The sequence below is a fragment of the Cydia pomonella genome, chromosome 6 (genome assembly GCF_033807575.1).
Source record: "Cydia pomonella isolate Wapato2018A chromosome 6, ilCydPomo1, whole genome shotgun sequence".
Taxonomy (NCBI): Eukaryota; Metazoa; Arthropoda; class Insecta; order Lepidoptera; family Tortricidae; genus Cydia; species Cydia pomonella.
In genome coordinates, this window is record NC_084708.1 from 19,494,905 (window position 1) to 19,511,808 (window position 16,904).

General features: G+C 37.6%; 2 protein-coding genes across 2 annotated transcripts in view; one reads left to right on the plus strand and one right to left on the minus strand.

Moving 5' to 3' along the window:
• Window positions 1-16,904, plus strand: part of LOC133519218 (cell adhesion molecule Dscam2) — a 245,798-nt gene that overhangs the window by 117,385 nt on the left and 111,509 nt on the right. The gene's annotated exons all lie outside the window — the stretch shown is intronic.
• Window positions 28-2,130, minus strand: LOC133519219 (uncharacterized). Its single transcript, XM_061853213.1, has 2 exons — window positions 1,223-2,130; window positions 28-1,094 (listed from the first exon to the last, which is right to left on the minus strand). The coding sequence occupies exons 1-2, from the start codon at window positions 1,226-1,228 to the stop codon at window positions 612-614; spliced, it is 489 nt and encodes a 162-aa protein (XP_061709197.1). The 5' UTR covers window positions 1,229-2,130; the 3' UTR covers window positions 28-611.

Here is a 16,904-nt window from a genome sequence, read left to right on the forward strand (position 1 = left end):
TATCTTATTTGAGTTTTGTCTCTCGGATTCTTAAAGTAAATAATGTAGTTAGCATTCAATGATATATCACGTTGCCCTTTTCCCTGATGAAATAGGTTCTGTGTTATGTAAAAAACACTTATATTTCGATGATGACTCCCTTTAGTAAAAATATCAACTATCCGTCCATCGGATTCTCTCATTAAATCATCTATAATAAGCAGTTGTGGTTGTTTACCATCAAACATACCCAAGTCTGGAATACCTTGATTATAATTCACATTCTTTAAATTGTACAATGGCTGCATTTCATCATAACACCACACAATTTTTTGGAATGATTGATTACAAACTGCTTTGATACTATTTAAAAAACTTGTTACAAAATGTGATTTCCCACAACTACTGGGGCCAGCAACAATGGCTGTAAATGGATGCAAAAAATGAATCATTATTTTTTTATTTTCCCGAGGAGGGTAAAAAACACGTCTTATAATGAAGAAGGTAAGGGAAGAAATAAATATGTATCATTTTTTTTATAAAAAATAAATAAACTGGTATATTCTATAGTATTTGTTTATTATATTATAAATCGATATTCTAATTACAAAAATACAATTAGACAACAGTGATTAGACTTTTGAATTAAAATGGTACTTTTTACACTCGTCGGATTCGGAAATCTCCTTCGTGATTCCGTAAATGAGATCTTTAGCTTGCTGTAAGTGCTTATTTGTTTCATTTTCCATCACGAAATATTTTGCACGCACATCCGCAAACATCCAGTGTTTAGTTGTATCAGAAACTTTGGATAGTTTTTTCATATCAAATATTTCTATTTTGATTAGATGTGTCGAATTCGTACCATCGTCTTTGTTTGTAGATATATATGATATACCACCCCCTTTACAGCCTTTTCCTACAGTGGAAGACACGTTTTTCTTCCTCTTTATCTTTGGCTGGTCAAAGAATGCATCGATATTTGAGTGTGTGTTTAATTTTCGCTTCACCGGCTCGTCTGGTACACAAGTTAGGCTGTCCTCTGCATCTGACACTGGATAATAGTACTGCTTAAATGTATAGTCTTGGCCGTCGAAGACATTTGATGGGGAGTTCTGTATTTAAAAACAAAACATGTGTTACACAATTGTAAATTTACATAATTTCGTGATTACCACAGTTCTTAAAATCTTAACATTAGAAAAACATGTACAATATTTGTAGTTAATAATTGAAGACTTACCGACATATTGATGCCTTCTGGTGTAGGAGTACAGCGTGGGTCAATCGATAGTAGTATAAAAAAGAAATCGTCGTAGGTCTTTATATATACAACTCTTGATCATTAAAAATCTTGTTTCAATACAAAGTCTTGTTTGATAATTGATAACTTGTTTTGCTTCTAAATACGTGTTATTGGAATTTGGCTAACAATTATGATAAGCTCAATTACTAAGTAGATTATACATACATTAAAGTCACATTAAAATTCCATTGTGTGAAATAGAGATTTCAACATTCAACTTTGTAATGAACGAGAATATTTATAAAACTAGATATTTGAAGTATTCTAAAAATAATAAAATTAGGTTAGGTTTGATTTGAACTTCGATGGCATTAGAGACAGGTTGGTTAGGTTTAAACCGTGACCCGCTGTTGATAGGTTAGGTTAGGTTAGAACCGTGACCCCTGAGAAACGTCTGTTGGTTGGTCTAAGAATATATGAAAGGCTCATAACAGTTTACTCGTAAATGAGCAATGTCGCCTAATTAATGGATGCAGTTAGGGAATCATTAATTACCTACCCAATAGCAGAGTCCCATCGAGAATTATGTAATTACGATGTAATAAGGAATGAGCATCATAAATGACAGCAACGACCAATAGGAGAGCGCCATCCAGAACCAAGACCCCGCCCACTTGATAACTTCAACTAGGAGGTGTGGCCTAATTAATGGAATGTCATTAGCTAATTAGAACCACTAATTACCGCAACGACCAATAGGAGAGCGACATCTTGAACCAACACCCCGCCCACTTGTTGACACCAAGTAACACCTGAGGTTCTCAGTGTGGCTGCTAAAAAAAAGGTCATCAACCAAAACCAGGACTGTTTGACCCTCCAAAGCTGAGCCAGAACGCACACATCCCTACTACTAGCGATCGTTCGGAAGTACTTTGGTGACTACAAACGGTCCGTCGTAGCGTGGCACAAGCTTACCGCTCCTTAACCCCTTTCAAGTCGCCAGTTAAACGTGGTCGAAACCCATACAGGAGCTCTAAAGGACATTTACCTGTGGTATCATTTATATTAGAGTTTAATCCTAACTGGACCTTAGGCAAGTACTTTTCCCAGTTGTTCTGGTCGTCACCTACGTATGCCACAAGTGCATCCAATATAGTGCGGTTATACCTCTCTATTTGCCCATTCGCCCTAGGACTAGCTACGGCGTTCATGACGTGCTTTATCTGTCGCTCAGCACAATACCTTTTGAACTCGTGGCAATCGAAAGCCTTACCCCTATCGCTGATAACCCGACTAGGTAACCCAAAGGTCTTAATAAATTGGTCTAAGGTTTTTACAGCGTTAGCGCAACTGGTATCACGTACCGCCTCCATCCATATCCATATAAACTTAGTAAATGCATCAATAAGTGCAAACATGTACATCTTCCCCGATGGGCTTTTACAAAACGGACCGAGGTGGTCGACATGCACTGTATGGAACGGTAACGCTACTTTATCGATGGGGTGGAGAAGACCTACCTGCCTACCAGTAGGCTTTTTTGCATACTGGCAGGATATACACCCTCGGACATACTTTTGAATAAATCGACGCATTTGCTTAAACCAGTATTTGGACTTCACGGCGTCGTACGTTTTCTTAAAATTTACGTGACCATTGTTATCATGGAACGACTGGACTAGTGACCAACGTGACTGCTTTGGTACAACGACCTTGTTTGTACCGTCTACCTTTCGAAAAAGAACACCGTCTACCTCAACATAATCAACTGCCAGTCCTTTTTTGTTTCCGTTACCCAATTCATCCTTAAGTTGTTCAATCGTAGAACGCACTGACTCGTCCTCCCGTTGCAAGCATTCAATGAGATCCTTTTCCACGCAACGCATTATAGTACCGACTGGATTACGACTCAGTGCATCCACGTGACTCATGGATGTCCCGGCACGGTATTCAACAGTAAAATCAAATCCTTGAACTTCTAACCACCATCTTGCAATACGCGGATTTAAATCACGTTTTTCCCAAGTCCAGCGCAAAGCATTACAATCAGTTACGATAACAAACTTGATACCACTTACGTAAACTTTAAACTTCTGTAAGCTCATAACAACGGCCATAGTCTCAAGCTCGAAACTATGATATTTTTGCTCGGCGGGAGTAGTTTGTCTGCTGGCATACGCGACTGGTTTCCACGTACCTTCCGGCTGTTTTTGAAGTAAAATACCTGCTAGGCCAACCTTGGAAGCGTCAGTATGTATTTGTGTGTCATATTCCGGGTTATATATCGCTAGGACGGGTCGGCTGACGAGTACAGCTTTTATCTTATCAAAAGCGCGTTGTTGATCGTCACCCCAAACCCAAGGCTGGTCCTTCTTTGTTAAAGTCGTAATAGGACGAGCAATTGTGGCAAAACCGCAAACATATTTCCTAAAATAGTTAGCCAAGCCCATGAATTGTCTACATTGGTGAACGTTTACTGGTACGGGAAAGTCTTGAACGGCCTTTATTTTATGTTCCGCAGGCCTGACTTCGCCGTTACATACCTCGTGACCTAAGTATTCTACCCGCGGGACTAGAAATGAGCATTTGTCAATACGCAACGTCATATTAGCATCACGCAATCTCTCTAAAACTTGGCGCAACCGATTTAATGCAGTGGGGTAATTCTCGGCGTATACGAGTATGTCGTCAAGGTAAGCAGTGGCGCATTCGAATTTAAGCGGCCCTAGTATCTCGTCGATCGCTCGCTGAAACACTGCCGGGGCATTGACGAGACCAAAACTCATACGAGTATATTGGAAATGGCCGTCAGGTGTAATAAACGCAGTAAACTGCTTGCTTTCGTCTTCTAATTGTATGCAGTGATAAGCGGATAGAACGTCAAGGCATGAAAACACACGTTGCCTTGCCAACCTATCTAGCTGGTCTTGTATGAGAGGAAGTGGATATCGTTCTTTTTTAGTTACCTTATTAAGTGCCCGGTAGTCAACGCACATACGCTTCTCGCCTGTTTTCTTGGGCACTAATATCACAGGACTAGCATAAGGAGAGTTAGACGGCTCGACAACCCCCTTTTGCAAGAGATCATTGACTATAGTGCGTACTTGGTTACGATCTTCAATTGACATTCTATAGGGTCTGTAATAAATCGGTTTAGTGTCGGTGAGTTCTAATTTCATTTTTACCGAACACTTCCCGATAGCCTGGTCACTCTCAGAAAAACAGTCAGAGAACTCCGATAACAAACATTCAAGTTCGGCCCTGACCTTGGGATCTAAATCCTGTCCAACCTGGTACTTAAGATCAGAATTATCGACAGTTGCACGCGCTACACACTCATTGTTCCGTATTGTAATCGACTCGGAGCCTAAGTTGACAACATTCAGCACTACTCGGCCATCAACTATTTCAGTAGTGTGTTGAGGAATTAAACACTCAGATCGCGGTTTAAGATGCATTGACTCATGTACAAGTATAGGCCCATCAAACTCGGAACAAGATAATGTAATTTTATTTACACCGGGTAACAGTTTTGACTCCTCCGATGCATGCAGGGTAACGCGTTCAACATTATCACACAGTCTAGGTAATTCCGTCAAATAATTAGCGTTGAATATACGCAGAGATGTAGGCGTCTTAATAACATATACCGTAGGGCGCTCAGTGAAGGATTGCCCAACAATGATACCTATATCCTGCGTGTTATCAGGCACAATATACGATTTAATATTTTCGCACGTAGCCTCGTCCGCGGTTATGGTTACTAGAGCTTCCGCGAGGGGTGCAGAACGCCCCCCACCCCAACCCTTAATAACACTGTTGACGTTGCATAAAGGTTGAGTTGTCAAACCTAATTCCTTTGCAAGCGAATTCGTAATAGTAACACATGAACTACCAAAATCTATAAAAGCGGGAACATCTGAGTTATTCACCTTAACCGTCATATAATATTTTGAAGCTGAGTCGCTTGCAGTTTGCATTACGCGGACCGTTTGCGTCGTCGTTACACCACCGTTCGTGTTGCGACTTTTAAATTTCAAACATTCATCCTTAAAATGGCCCGTCTTGTTACAATAACTACATTTGCGCAATTTAATGAAACAAACGTTATCCGTATGTCCCTTTTTGTTACAAAACGAGCACACAGGAGGTGCTTTATCATTTTTGTCACGAATCTTATAAGTACAACGCGATGCAGTATGTCCGCGTCTTTTACACGTATTACATGTCATTTTCATTTGTTGGCTATTATTAGCACCGCCACTGTTACGCCTAAAGTTGGAAACGGAATTGTTTCGTTGTAACGATGAGAGATAATTAAGCAACGAGTTAGGATCGCGGCATCCCGCGGAAATAGCACCAATTTCGACAAGCTCGCTACCGATCGTACCTATTATAGCTTCTGTGATTAAATCCGTGGAGATACCACACGCGTTACCTAAAGCTAATTTGTCATAATAAAATTGTAGGTAATCGACGTCGGGAGATCTAGTTACATTAACTAAGTCACGCATCATATTTAATTTACTTTTATGACAAGGAAAGGCTGTGAGTAACTTAGCTTTAAAATCGGCCCACGACAAATTAAAGTCTTGTAACTGATCATACCAACGTCGAGCATACCCTCTCAATTTCGACGAACAGTTAAATACAAGCGTCTTTTCGTCCCACCCGTACATATTTGAAAGGCCTTCAACCTTACGAATCCATATTTCCATCGTAAGGAGAGACGATTTTGGGTCAAATTCAGGTATCGGATCATTACGGCCTACATATCTTATATTATTATTGTTAGTTTCTGAATGTACATACGGAAAGTCCGATGGTGATGGCGGTGGCGGCGCCGCGGCACTGCCGGTAGGAACTTGCGGCATAATACCTACTGCACTTGCACTTGCACTCGCACACGAAGTGAACGATCGCGTGAGGGGCCTGGCGGCGGCGGCGGCGCAGGCGGCCTCACATAGCGGAAGCCTATTCGTTACCCCCACTGTGCTATGAGGCGTACTCTTCATCGGCGCCGGTGTCGCCGGCATGGCCGCTCGTTGCGTGCTAAGCGCTGCAGGGGGCTCCACGGCCCACGCGCACAGTTCATCCGTTGCCCGCGTGGTCGAATCCTGAGCTAGGTGCATATCTGGTAATGGCGGCGTAACGACGCCGTCTTCAGTGCACGGAGGGCGCCTCGTTGGCGGCCCGAGCGATTTCCCACATACAATGTCTTCCAAACATTGGAGGCGCTCGGCCAACCGTCGTGAATTTACTTCGGCTAATAGCTTCCTCCTTAGCCGATTCTCTTTGGACTCTCTCTCCTTGTGTTTGTGTTTACCCATAGCGACAGTTTAGTTTTATTCACTCGCGGGTTACTTGAGATCGCACTTCTGAAAGTTGTTAAGGAAATCTGTCGCTAGGTTAACAAATAACACAATGTAATATAGAGCACTTAGGTTTATTCACTAATAAGCCGATTACACTTCACATCAATTATGACATTTAAACACACGGTCATGACTTAAACGCGGCGGTCTAGCAACTAACTCCGCAACTAGCCTAGAGAAAGATGGCGTCGCACGGGCGACGCCAGCTCTCTCCTGATTGGCTCATTTTCGAAAAGTGTCCTTGAGGTGCGTCCTTTCTTCGGCAGGGTCGCCGGCGCGCGCGCTTGAATGCGAGGAATGAAAACGTTGTTATACAATGTAATATGTGTATATTTAATCAAATGATTTGTTCCAAAAGTTGAGTAAATAAAAAAAAATGGAAATAATTTAAATTGAATTGAATGAAGTTGATGGTTATTAAATAAGTAGAATATCCTTAGAGGTAGGATCTCTTTAATGCTCTTAAGTCCTCTTAAGAGCACTATTCAGGCATTTAATAGTAATTTATGTGACTGTTGCATAATAAAGGGCATTAATATACACGAGTGTGGGTTTAAGTTTCTTAAAAAGACCACACGAGTGTTTTAATGCCTAATTATGTACAGTTACATACACTATTTTGTCTACACACATATTATAAATCTTCTATGATATATTTACTAACCCAAATTACAGCCACCGTTGGGTCATCGTTGCTCTCTTGCCGCAACTCGCGGATATGTGGTGGCGTCTCCGAAATATCTTTTTGCTATAGTTACTTTAAAAACAACAAAATAAATTCATTTTATACAAACTGATTAAAATATAAACTGTAAGTCAAATGGCGTTAAATGAAAACTTTTTCACGCATGCCACGCATCAGTAGTTTTTTTTTTAAATTTAAAGACAAACTAGAGTCGGGGGCCTATTTCCTTATCATTCGATACAAACTAACATGCGAGATTTGTCCAAATTGTATGCTATTGACTAATCCGCTTAATCCAATGAAACATTTTGATAAGACTAAATAAATTGTAAAGTAACAAGGGATGTAGAAACATTTTAGACAATCACACATTATTCTGCCAATAGTATCAATTGACACCATCCAGTTTTACAGCTACCTTTTAATCAGTCAAAGGATTTAATTTCAGTACCATTCGATTTTGTTAGCCTAATTTGGTGTCCCACTGCTGGGCAAAGGCCTCCCCTCGTTTTCTCCACACTTAACCCTGTCTTTTGTAGTTTCCCGCCAATCCGGATAAAATACGTCCAAATCATCCCGCCATCTTCTTTTCGGTCTGCCTGCACCACGGCCAGCACCTGTGGTCTGTGGTGTTCCGTGGGTCCCACTCGGTAACCATTTTCAATGATACGCGTTTGTACATTTCGTACCTTATCACAGTGAAAATCAATATGAAAGTCGCTGGGGGCCTTATACTGTTATCGCTGTAAGTAGGTACGAAATGGTACTGAACTTAAATTCCTTGGTCGTACCATACTTATTAGATCTATCGCAAGCCCTGCGGTTTGTAAGATAATCAAACGTGTACTTTAACAAATACGTATCATTGAAGAATACGGGATAAAGATAAAAGCTTTTCGCTTTCGTATATGTAGTACTTTATCTATAACAGGTTTTTTCAATGGTCACTGCATTTCCATTTTTTTATTCGGTTTCGGATCTGGCGCAATATTCCTGTCGCTTCTACAAATAAAACTGAATCATTGATCCACGAGGCTTTCTCTTTGATTACAGAATAAACGTGTAAATAGAAATCGGCCCGTAGTTTATTTCTACGCAAGCTTTTACAGGTTGCCAAGTAAATTAAGAAAAATAGTTTAGAAAATAAAATATTAAGGTGTTCAAATTAAAATCTTTTAAATATTGGTGTTATTTATTACATAAATTTAAGATTTGTGTATGTTTTCTGGAAACCCTTAGCAAAATGGTAACGTTAATGTCCATCTGATAATGATAACACTAATCCCTTGTGAGGTACTTATTATAAATCTGAAACCAAAACTTAGCTAATTACAAATTGCAATTCGGATTTTAATCTTAAAAACATTATATGTCAAACGAAAACATGAATTATTGAATTCACATTTCAACTTAAAAGTTATAACGCAAACAAAGCCTTTGTATTTTAAAAGTTCTGCTTTTGCAAATACTATTTTCACGTTTCCAAATTGTTATCTGCAGAGGAAAATATCCGCGGAGCCCGCCACTCGCAGATATGCCCGGGAAATCTTCGTGTCATTTTATTTCCGTATTTTCGAAGTAGGTAGTTTAAATATAAATAGAGCTGGCTACGGATTCTTTGAATACAAAATGTAAAAAAAAACTCGGAAGATTTAATTGCAGCCACGTATAGGTGGCCGGTGGCCAGTGGCCGTTGTAGAAGATGAAATACGGCGTTAACTGAACCAAAGATTTCCTTTGGTACGATTGGTCCTTCTCGTTTTAAAAACCTCGTCCGCTTAGCTATTTTGATGCTGTTGAATGTACCAAAACAAAAAAACACTGAGGTTTACCCAGCGTCTTTTTTTTAAATTTCAAGTATGTTGTGGGATGATGAATGCGAGATGTGTATGATGATGATATTAATTGATGCAGGTTCCAGTAGCGGCTTTGGACCTAGGGCTGCAAATGACCGGATGGTGGATTCTGATATGATATTTTTTTAAATTTACGATAATGAATGATATCGCGCAGGTGTTTGAATAGTGAGGTAGGTAATAAGCGAAAAGAGTACGTAAGTAGGGGAGGAAATGAACGAATGTCTAGTCTTAATAGGTACAATGCAGTGACCAGCTAAGCGCTTTCTGAAGTAATCAACAGTATAAATATGTCTGCATTGTCCCTAATAAGACTAACTTGGTATCGATCGTGGTAAGACCAATGTGCGATAATTATGTGTCACCAAGGACATATATAATATTATAACTCCCTATAAGATAAATAGTCTAAGAAAAAAACGTGCCTCGAAAAATAAAATAAGAATTATGCTCGAATAGATGGCGATATACCTTCGGCCTATACTCGAGTAGATGGCGACACCGTTTGACATTTAACATCATTGAAAGAACATGGGTCAAACAGCCAAATGTCATTCTAAGAGTTAAAGTCCTGTGTCGAAACATGGCAGGAAATTTACTTTGAAAATACGCGTCTATACCAAAATCTCTTTCACTATGAAAAACAGTACAACATCAGTAATCAGTTAACAGAACTATACCCACCAAACATTAGTAATCCGAAGTATGAAAATAATTTATTAGGTAGGTAGATATTATTATTATTATTATATATTACGATTTGAATTATATTTTTTATTAAATATCAAATACGCTAAATTGTAATTTCCAGGTCATTCATTATAGAATACACCCGAGATATGATTTTCAGTGTAGGTACTGCATGCTACAATAAATAGGTACAAGGTGGGTTTACTCGCCGCATCATACGACCTCTGCACTCTCTTTTCGTCAATTTAACACCCGCCTGGAAAAGACACGACCAAATTGCATCGTCTGTGCTACATTTGCAGACTTCTCCGTTCACGAAGGATATACTCCTGTAAAGTAACGACTAAAAGTCGCAGTTGAATAAAAAATAATTTCATTTCGAATATATATGTACATAACCATATCCCACACATTTCATAAGATTTTCTCAAATTTTTTTTCGTTATTCATATTTACGATGATATATTTAAAGGATGTTTATATTTCGTCATTCTCATTATTTAGCTTTAACACGAACCTCATTAAGTAAGCTTTACTGTGAGGTTATGTTATAATTATATTATCCAATAATAATATGTATTACTTATTCAAAGACTTTCGCCTTTTGAACACATATTTAAACGTAAATTTATAGCGGTATTTTACGGTAACAATATTTTGTTGGCAAAAACAGCCATTGCATTAACATGAAATCTAAGTACAATTTAAACGTAAGCTTTTAAACAAAACCGAGCTCAGTGAGTCAAAGTATTTTTACCTCACCTGTAATATTAAACATAAATATCATGGAACTATAAAAGCCTTGACATTCGTAAAATATCTGTGACTTTTGTTCTTGAATAACTTCCATTGCTTGCACGAGATTTTCTGTTACTTTTAAGACAACTTTTAGGCCGCCATAATGAAGGTGTATAGGAGTTTCCAGCTTATTATATCTTATTCCAAAATTTACCCCTTTTTCGACCTAAGATAACTGTTTGCTCAACACTTCTTCTCCTAATGTAAAAGACCAAAAGATGATATTTTACAGAAATAAGCTAGTTACCAATCGATGCCTAAGAAAACTTAACTACTATGCCCTGGGGGAAATAGATATCGAATATTTAGTCGGTAGAGATTATACTTAATACTCAGTTTCAGATTTAGTAAATACATAATATGTAGATGATTAGATAATGCGGTAAAATTATATATTTTACTGCTTGCTTCAAATCACTGATTTAATCATGTTCTTCATGAGAAGAAGAAACAATACTAAAAGACCGTCTTGAAGGGTCTGCCATCTCGTGATACTAAGAAAAAAACAATTTACGCTTCTAAGCAGGTGCTTCCCCCTACACTAAACGCTGACTCTATTTTGTATAGTAATCATCAAGTGGCTTAAAAAATGGAAATATGACATAACTACTGCTTCGCGCCAATGAATATCTGCGCTGCCGTCAACAACTTATGAATGCTTGAACGAAATAATGCCGGCATACGTTTGGCCTTTGATCTATTAGATGGCGCCACTTTTTAATATTTAACAAATTTTACACATATCAGTCAAAGAATAAGGATCAAAGTTAAATAGCGTTCTAAAAGTTTTAATCATGGCAGTAAATTTACTGTGGCTACAAAGATATTTTTGACAATCCAACTCTATTTCAAATTGTCTTTGATACCACTCTGACTTTAACGTCTAGATTTGTAAAAAGAAGAATACATGCCCACATAATCACTTACTCTAGTAGGTAGCAGTGGTTATGTCTGAGACCAATTTATCGTGTTTCACGATCGCTGCACTCTCGTCAACCCGGCTCCCAGAGCTAATTGGAATAGATTAAAGAGCGGGGAGGGGAGGTTTGCTTCTCGAGGAGATAAATAGTGCACTGTCGCCTGAAGCGTACTACGGGCACTACGGCAGTCCTCATTATACGGGGATTCTAGGCGATTCCTGCAGGCAATAACAAGATATAAATAATTTGAATGCAGAGTAATAAACTGATCCAAAAATAACTCTCGAACTCAAAGTAGGTATTTTTAATGTTAAAATTTATGCTCCTATCCTGACATGTGGAGTATTTTGTGAGAATTTTCATATCATAAACACATTAAATAATTAATCATGACTAGATATTGAATAATTATTTTGACATAGTCAACATTTTAAGTAGGTTATTATGTAAAGAAGCTTAACGCCCACGCTAGGCCTAAAATAGTTTTAATAGTGATTATTGCTACAAAAGAACGTCGTTAGATTTTTAAACAAGTGCGGTGTATGAAGTCCCAAGCTACTCTAGCATTCTAAGAGACAAACATTTTTGTGTTTGGTTTCTCCCACCACTAGTTATTTGTAAATTTGTAAAATTATTGTAATTTGCGCGCTGTAAAAAAGGCTTTTACTTGCAGCATGTACCTAAGCTTATTTGATATGTTGAGGCGAAATGATATTTACTGGGAGAGAGAACGAGTAAAAACATTTTTACTACTAATTAATTTTAACAACAATCTAGACAGAATAATAGCCTGTCGACTCCGTATTGTCTAGGATATAAGGGTAATTTTTCATCCTCTGCCCGTGAACGCAAAACTGTAATCAGAGGAGGAACCATTAATCAACTGCTATCTCTTTCAGTATAAAAACTAAAGGGCATCCAGTATGAAAGGGGAAAGATTACGATTTTTATGGCCTTAAAAGAGGGGATAATCTAGAGCTACATTTTACCGCGATTTTCAGCTTGCTTTTACAAAACAATAAAAGAGTATATCGTTTTGTATGATTAGATAAAGTTGCTAAAATATTTTAGAAGTCCTCGATTTGTTTGCACGCAAACGATAAGTACCCTTTTTTATTTTAATTCAACTAACTTAGCAATCAAATAAAGAATGAGAGTTAAAGTTGGTTATTTTATTAGGTCATCATCATGACCAGACAGAAGTTTTTGTGGCAAAATAAAGTGATTGACAAAATCAAATATCGACATGTCTATTATCGATGTTACCTTAACGTTATAGATATTTTAAACATCGTATAAAAAGATAGCTACCACGAAATACTTAATATATGTAATAAAGATATTATGGTCGGATTTGTAATTGATTTTCATTCTTGAAATTTCCCGGTAAATTACAGCAAGTAGAATTTACATATTTTAATTATTAATCTATGACTTACTTATCGATGTTATTATTGGTCATACGACTAAATAATAACCGGCCAAGAGCATGTCGGGCCACGCTCAGTGTAGGGTTCCGTAGTTACTCTCCCGTCACAATAAGCTAAACTGGAGCTTAAAGTGTAGTAAATGGTACCTTTCACCCGAGTTAAACAAATAGGCAAATTTGCATAATCAGTACCTAATTAAAGTAAGTCTTTTTACTATGAAGGGAAAACTTTTTGCGATAACTCAAAAACAGCTAAACTGATCATGTCCGCTATAGTTTTCATTTAATGTCTTTCTTAAGCTCTACTTCCACGATTTTTTTCATATTTTTTGGACCTATGGTTCAAAAGTTAGAGGGGGGGGGACACATTTTTTTTTTCTTTCGGAGCGATTATCTCCGAATATATTCACTTTATCAAAAAATGTTTCTTGAAAACCCCTATTAGTTTTGAAAGACCTTTCCAACGATACCCCACACTCTAGGGTTAAAGCGAAAAAAAAAATTCACCCCCACTTTACGTGTAGGGGAGGTACCCAAAAAAAAATTAAATTTTTAGATTTTATTGTACGACTTTGTCGGCTTTATTGATTTATATATCCATGCCAAATTTCAGCTTTCTAGCACTAACGACCACGGAGCAAAGCCTCGGACAGACAGACAGACAGACAGACAGACAGACAGACAGACAGACAGACAGACGGACATGGCGAAACTATAAGGGTTCCGTTTTATGCCATTTGGCTACGGAACCCTAAAAATGATACGTAAAACGGTCAAACACATTCATGTTGGATCTTGGGAACAAAAATTTGAAATTTGTTAAAAAAATGTACAGTAAATATACTGCTAGTGCGGGAATAAGCATTTACGTGCATATGTTAAAAAAATTAAGGGCCATATGTACTGTAAAACGTTGTAGAATGCACGTGCGAATAGGTAATTTGCAACTCGTGTCGATTGCAAATTACCTATTAATTACTATTGTGCGTGTTCCCTTTGGTACAATGTGTGAATCTGACTCGGATTGGGCTGATTTTTTAAGAGAATAATAATATTGAAACGATAAGGCCATGCAGAAGGCGGTGGTCTTGGACACGGCGCAGATAGTCTGGCGTTTCCTCTCTCTGGGCCCTGCTCCGCTGCTGGCGGCACCATAGGTTATGTTTTTACAATGTGTTTATATGTGTTTTGTATTGTTTATTTATGTGTTTTTATATTTTACTTTTATATCCATGTTGTAAAAAACCTCGTCACCTAAGATGAAAGATGAATAAAGAGATAATACTGAAACAGTAATATGAGTGGAACTGGGTAGAGAACCAAATTCTACTCACACATTCTAACCACATTACTGTGCCGCATTAATTCGATGCCCTTCAATTGGATTATTCCATTTGCACTATTAATATAATATAAAATCAATAATTAGCTTTATGAAGATAGTAATTGACCAGTATTGAATTACAACTATCATCGGTATGGTATAGCGATTCATGATAAAACAGCAACATTGGCTTGTTGCACAGTTCGCGTATATTAAATTCAAAAAGGGAATAGTTATTTACGATACGCAATTTAGAAAAATAGGAATTTCGATAGGTACGAGTTGCTAATTACCTATTTTCACGTGTATCAACAGTAGGTACATATGGCCCTTTTAGGCACGGGAAGTGCTCGTTCCCGCAATAATGCGGGAAAGTAGAACCTTATGTATCTACTGTAAAATCTCTTGTCGACGCTATATATGTAAAAAATATATATTCAAAAACTCTACAAACAAATATGACTGATTTTGGTACTTTATCTAAACATTACCTCTTTTTAGGATTCTGTATTCAACTAGGAACCCTGACCTTGAGTTTCGCCATTTCTGCCATGTCCGTCTGTCCGGCGTTGCTCCGTGATGGTCGTTGGCGCCAGAAAGCTGCAATTTGGCATAAATATATAAATCAATTAAGCCGACAAAGTGGTACAATAGGAATTAAAATTATTGCTGCAACCCCATAATGTGGGGTATCGTAGGATAAGTATTTAAAAACATCAGGCCAACCCCGAAATCGCGATAAAAAAATTGACCCTCCCATACAAGATATCAACATCAGCCACAAAATGTATGAGAGAGTCAATTTTTTTCGCGATTTGGGGTTGGTCCCATATTAAAAGTTGCTAAGTATGACCTATACAACGTGTCCCCGGGGTAGGTACTTTACTTTCAGTGGCTGATGTAACACGTTGTACTCGTATGTGTCTCGTTAGCTCAAGTGTAGGTTGTTTTGTGAATTATCCAGACTGGCTGTTAATATTGTTGGCGTACTGATTTACAGTGTTCAGCATTAAGTAAACACTGGTTATGGATTCAGTTACATACTCTATATATGACCACAATATAATCTACTTATTTGTATTATTATTCAGTCATTGTATATTCACTTAGGGACCTACTGTTAAACTGAAAACACCTCACTGGCATAAATACACGAAGACAAGAGACACGAAGACTAATAAGATGACTAAAAGACTAAAACGGTATTTGACAACTCTTAATGCATCGCAATTGCACCCACAAATACTCAGTAAGGTGCACGGAGAAGTAATATCAAATGCCATATCAATAACAACTTTTTTTTCTGTAGAGTTGTAGAAAAATAAATTACTGACTTTTAATTCCAAAATGGAGATTACGGAGAAGGTCCTAGTCTAAGCTAATTTTCCATTGACTTACATGTGAAAAAGAGTGGAAAAGTTAATGACAATACCTCCACACTTGTCTTTGCAAACTCTGTGATCGAATTCTTAGGTACTTTTCTTTAGCCTTTAGAAGTGCTTTTGAATCCATCCAAGGTTTTTTACTGCTCTGATCGCGTGTATTGTTTTCCACGGTTCCCTAGGGAAAGGTAGCATTTACCCGGATAAAAAGTGTTTCGTGTCCTTTCCGTGATAAAGCCTATACACGTGCCTATCGATATTGGTCGCACTCGCATGGTATTCAATCAACCCAATAAAGAAAGTCACTTCCGCATACTTTGAGACTGCTCTCGCCGCTCCGCTATACTCGACACCAACAAATATTTAGCAGATAAATTGCCTAGTTAAGTCTGATCGTGTCAAACGAATGCAAACTCAAATAATTAAATTACAAAAATGTTATTCGTGTACATTACTATTGCTGTCTAACAACTTAGTAGGTATGCGTAATTAACAGTAATCGGAACTATGGGAGTAAAACTTTAACAAAACTTGTTAGGCGGACATAAAATAGTGCATACAGCCCTAAAAATATTCATGTCCATAGGGATAGGAATAGTATAGTACTTACAGCCATTAAAATATTTACATTCATAGATATTCGAATATTTTTAAGGCTATAAGCACTCTTTTTACGTCCGCTTGATAAGTTTTGTTAAAGTTGTACTCCCATAGTTCCGATCACTGGTAATTAAAATAAATAGATTTTATTTAAAATGGCCTTCTTTATTTATTTTCTAGTAATTTAATACTTTTCCCTTAACAACACGTGCCAACACCTCCAGCACGTGTTGTTTACAAGCGAAAAAATATCGCAAGCAAAAGAACACTAATAGATAAAATATCAAATTACCTATACACCAAAATATTGTGAAATGTTTTTGAATACTATGTTGAATCAATAATTAAATTTGATCACCCTGTCCGTGTCGGTGTTGGGGAGATATTTTGTACAAAGTAAAAAAAATGTGCCAAATAAAAAAAAATGTTATGTGTGTCATCGATCAATTTGTACGTAATTTCAAAATCCTTATCTAAACAATAGGTATATAATTTTCGTCACATTACATTTCACACTAAAAGCGTGAATACTCTCACGTGTTTTAGTGCTGATCTAAGTGATTCTAAGTTTTTTCTGTACCCCTAGTGTAAATTTATTCCATAGCGAAACGTGACGTACG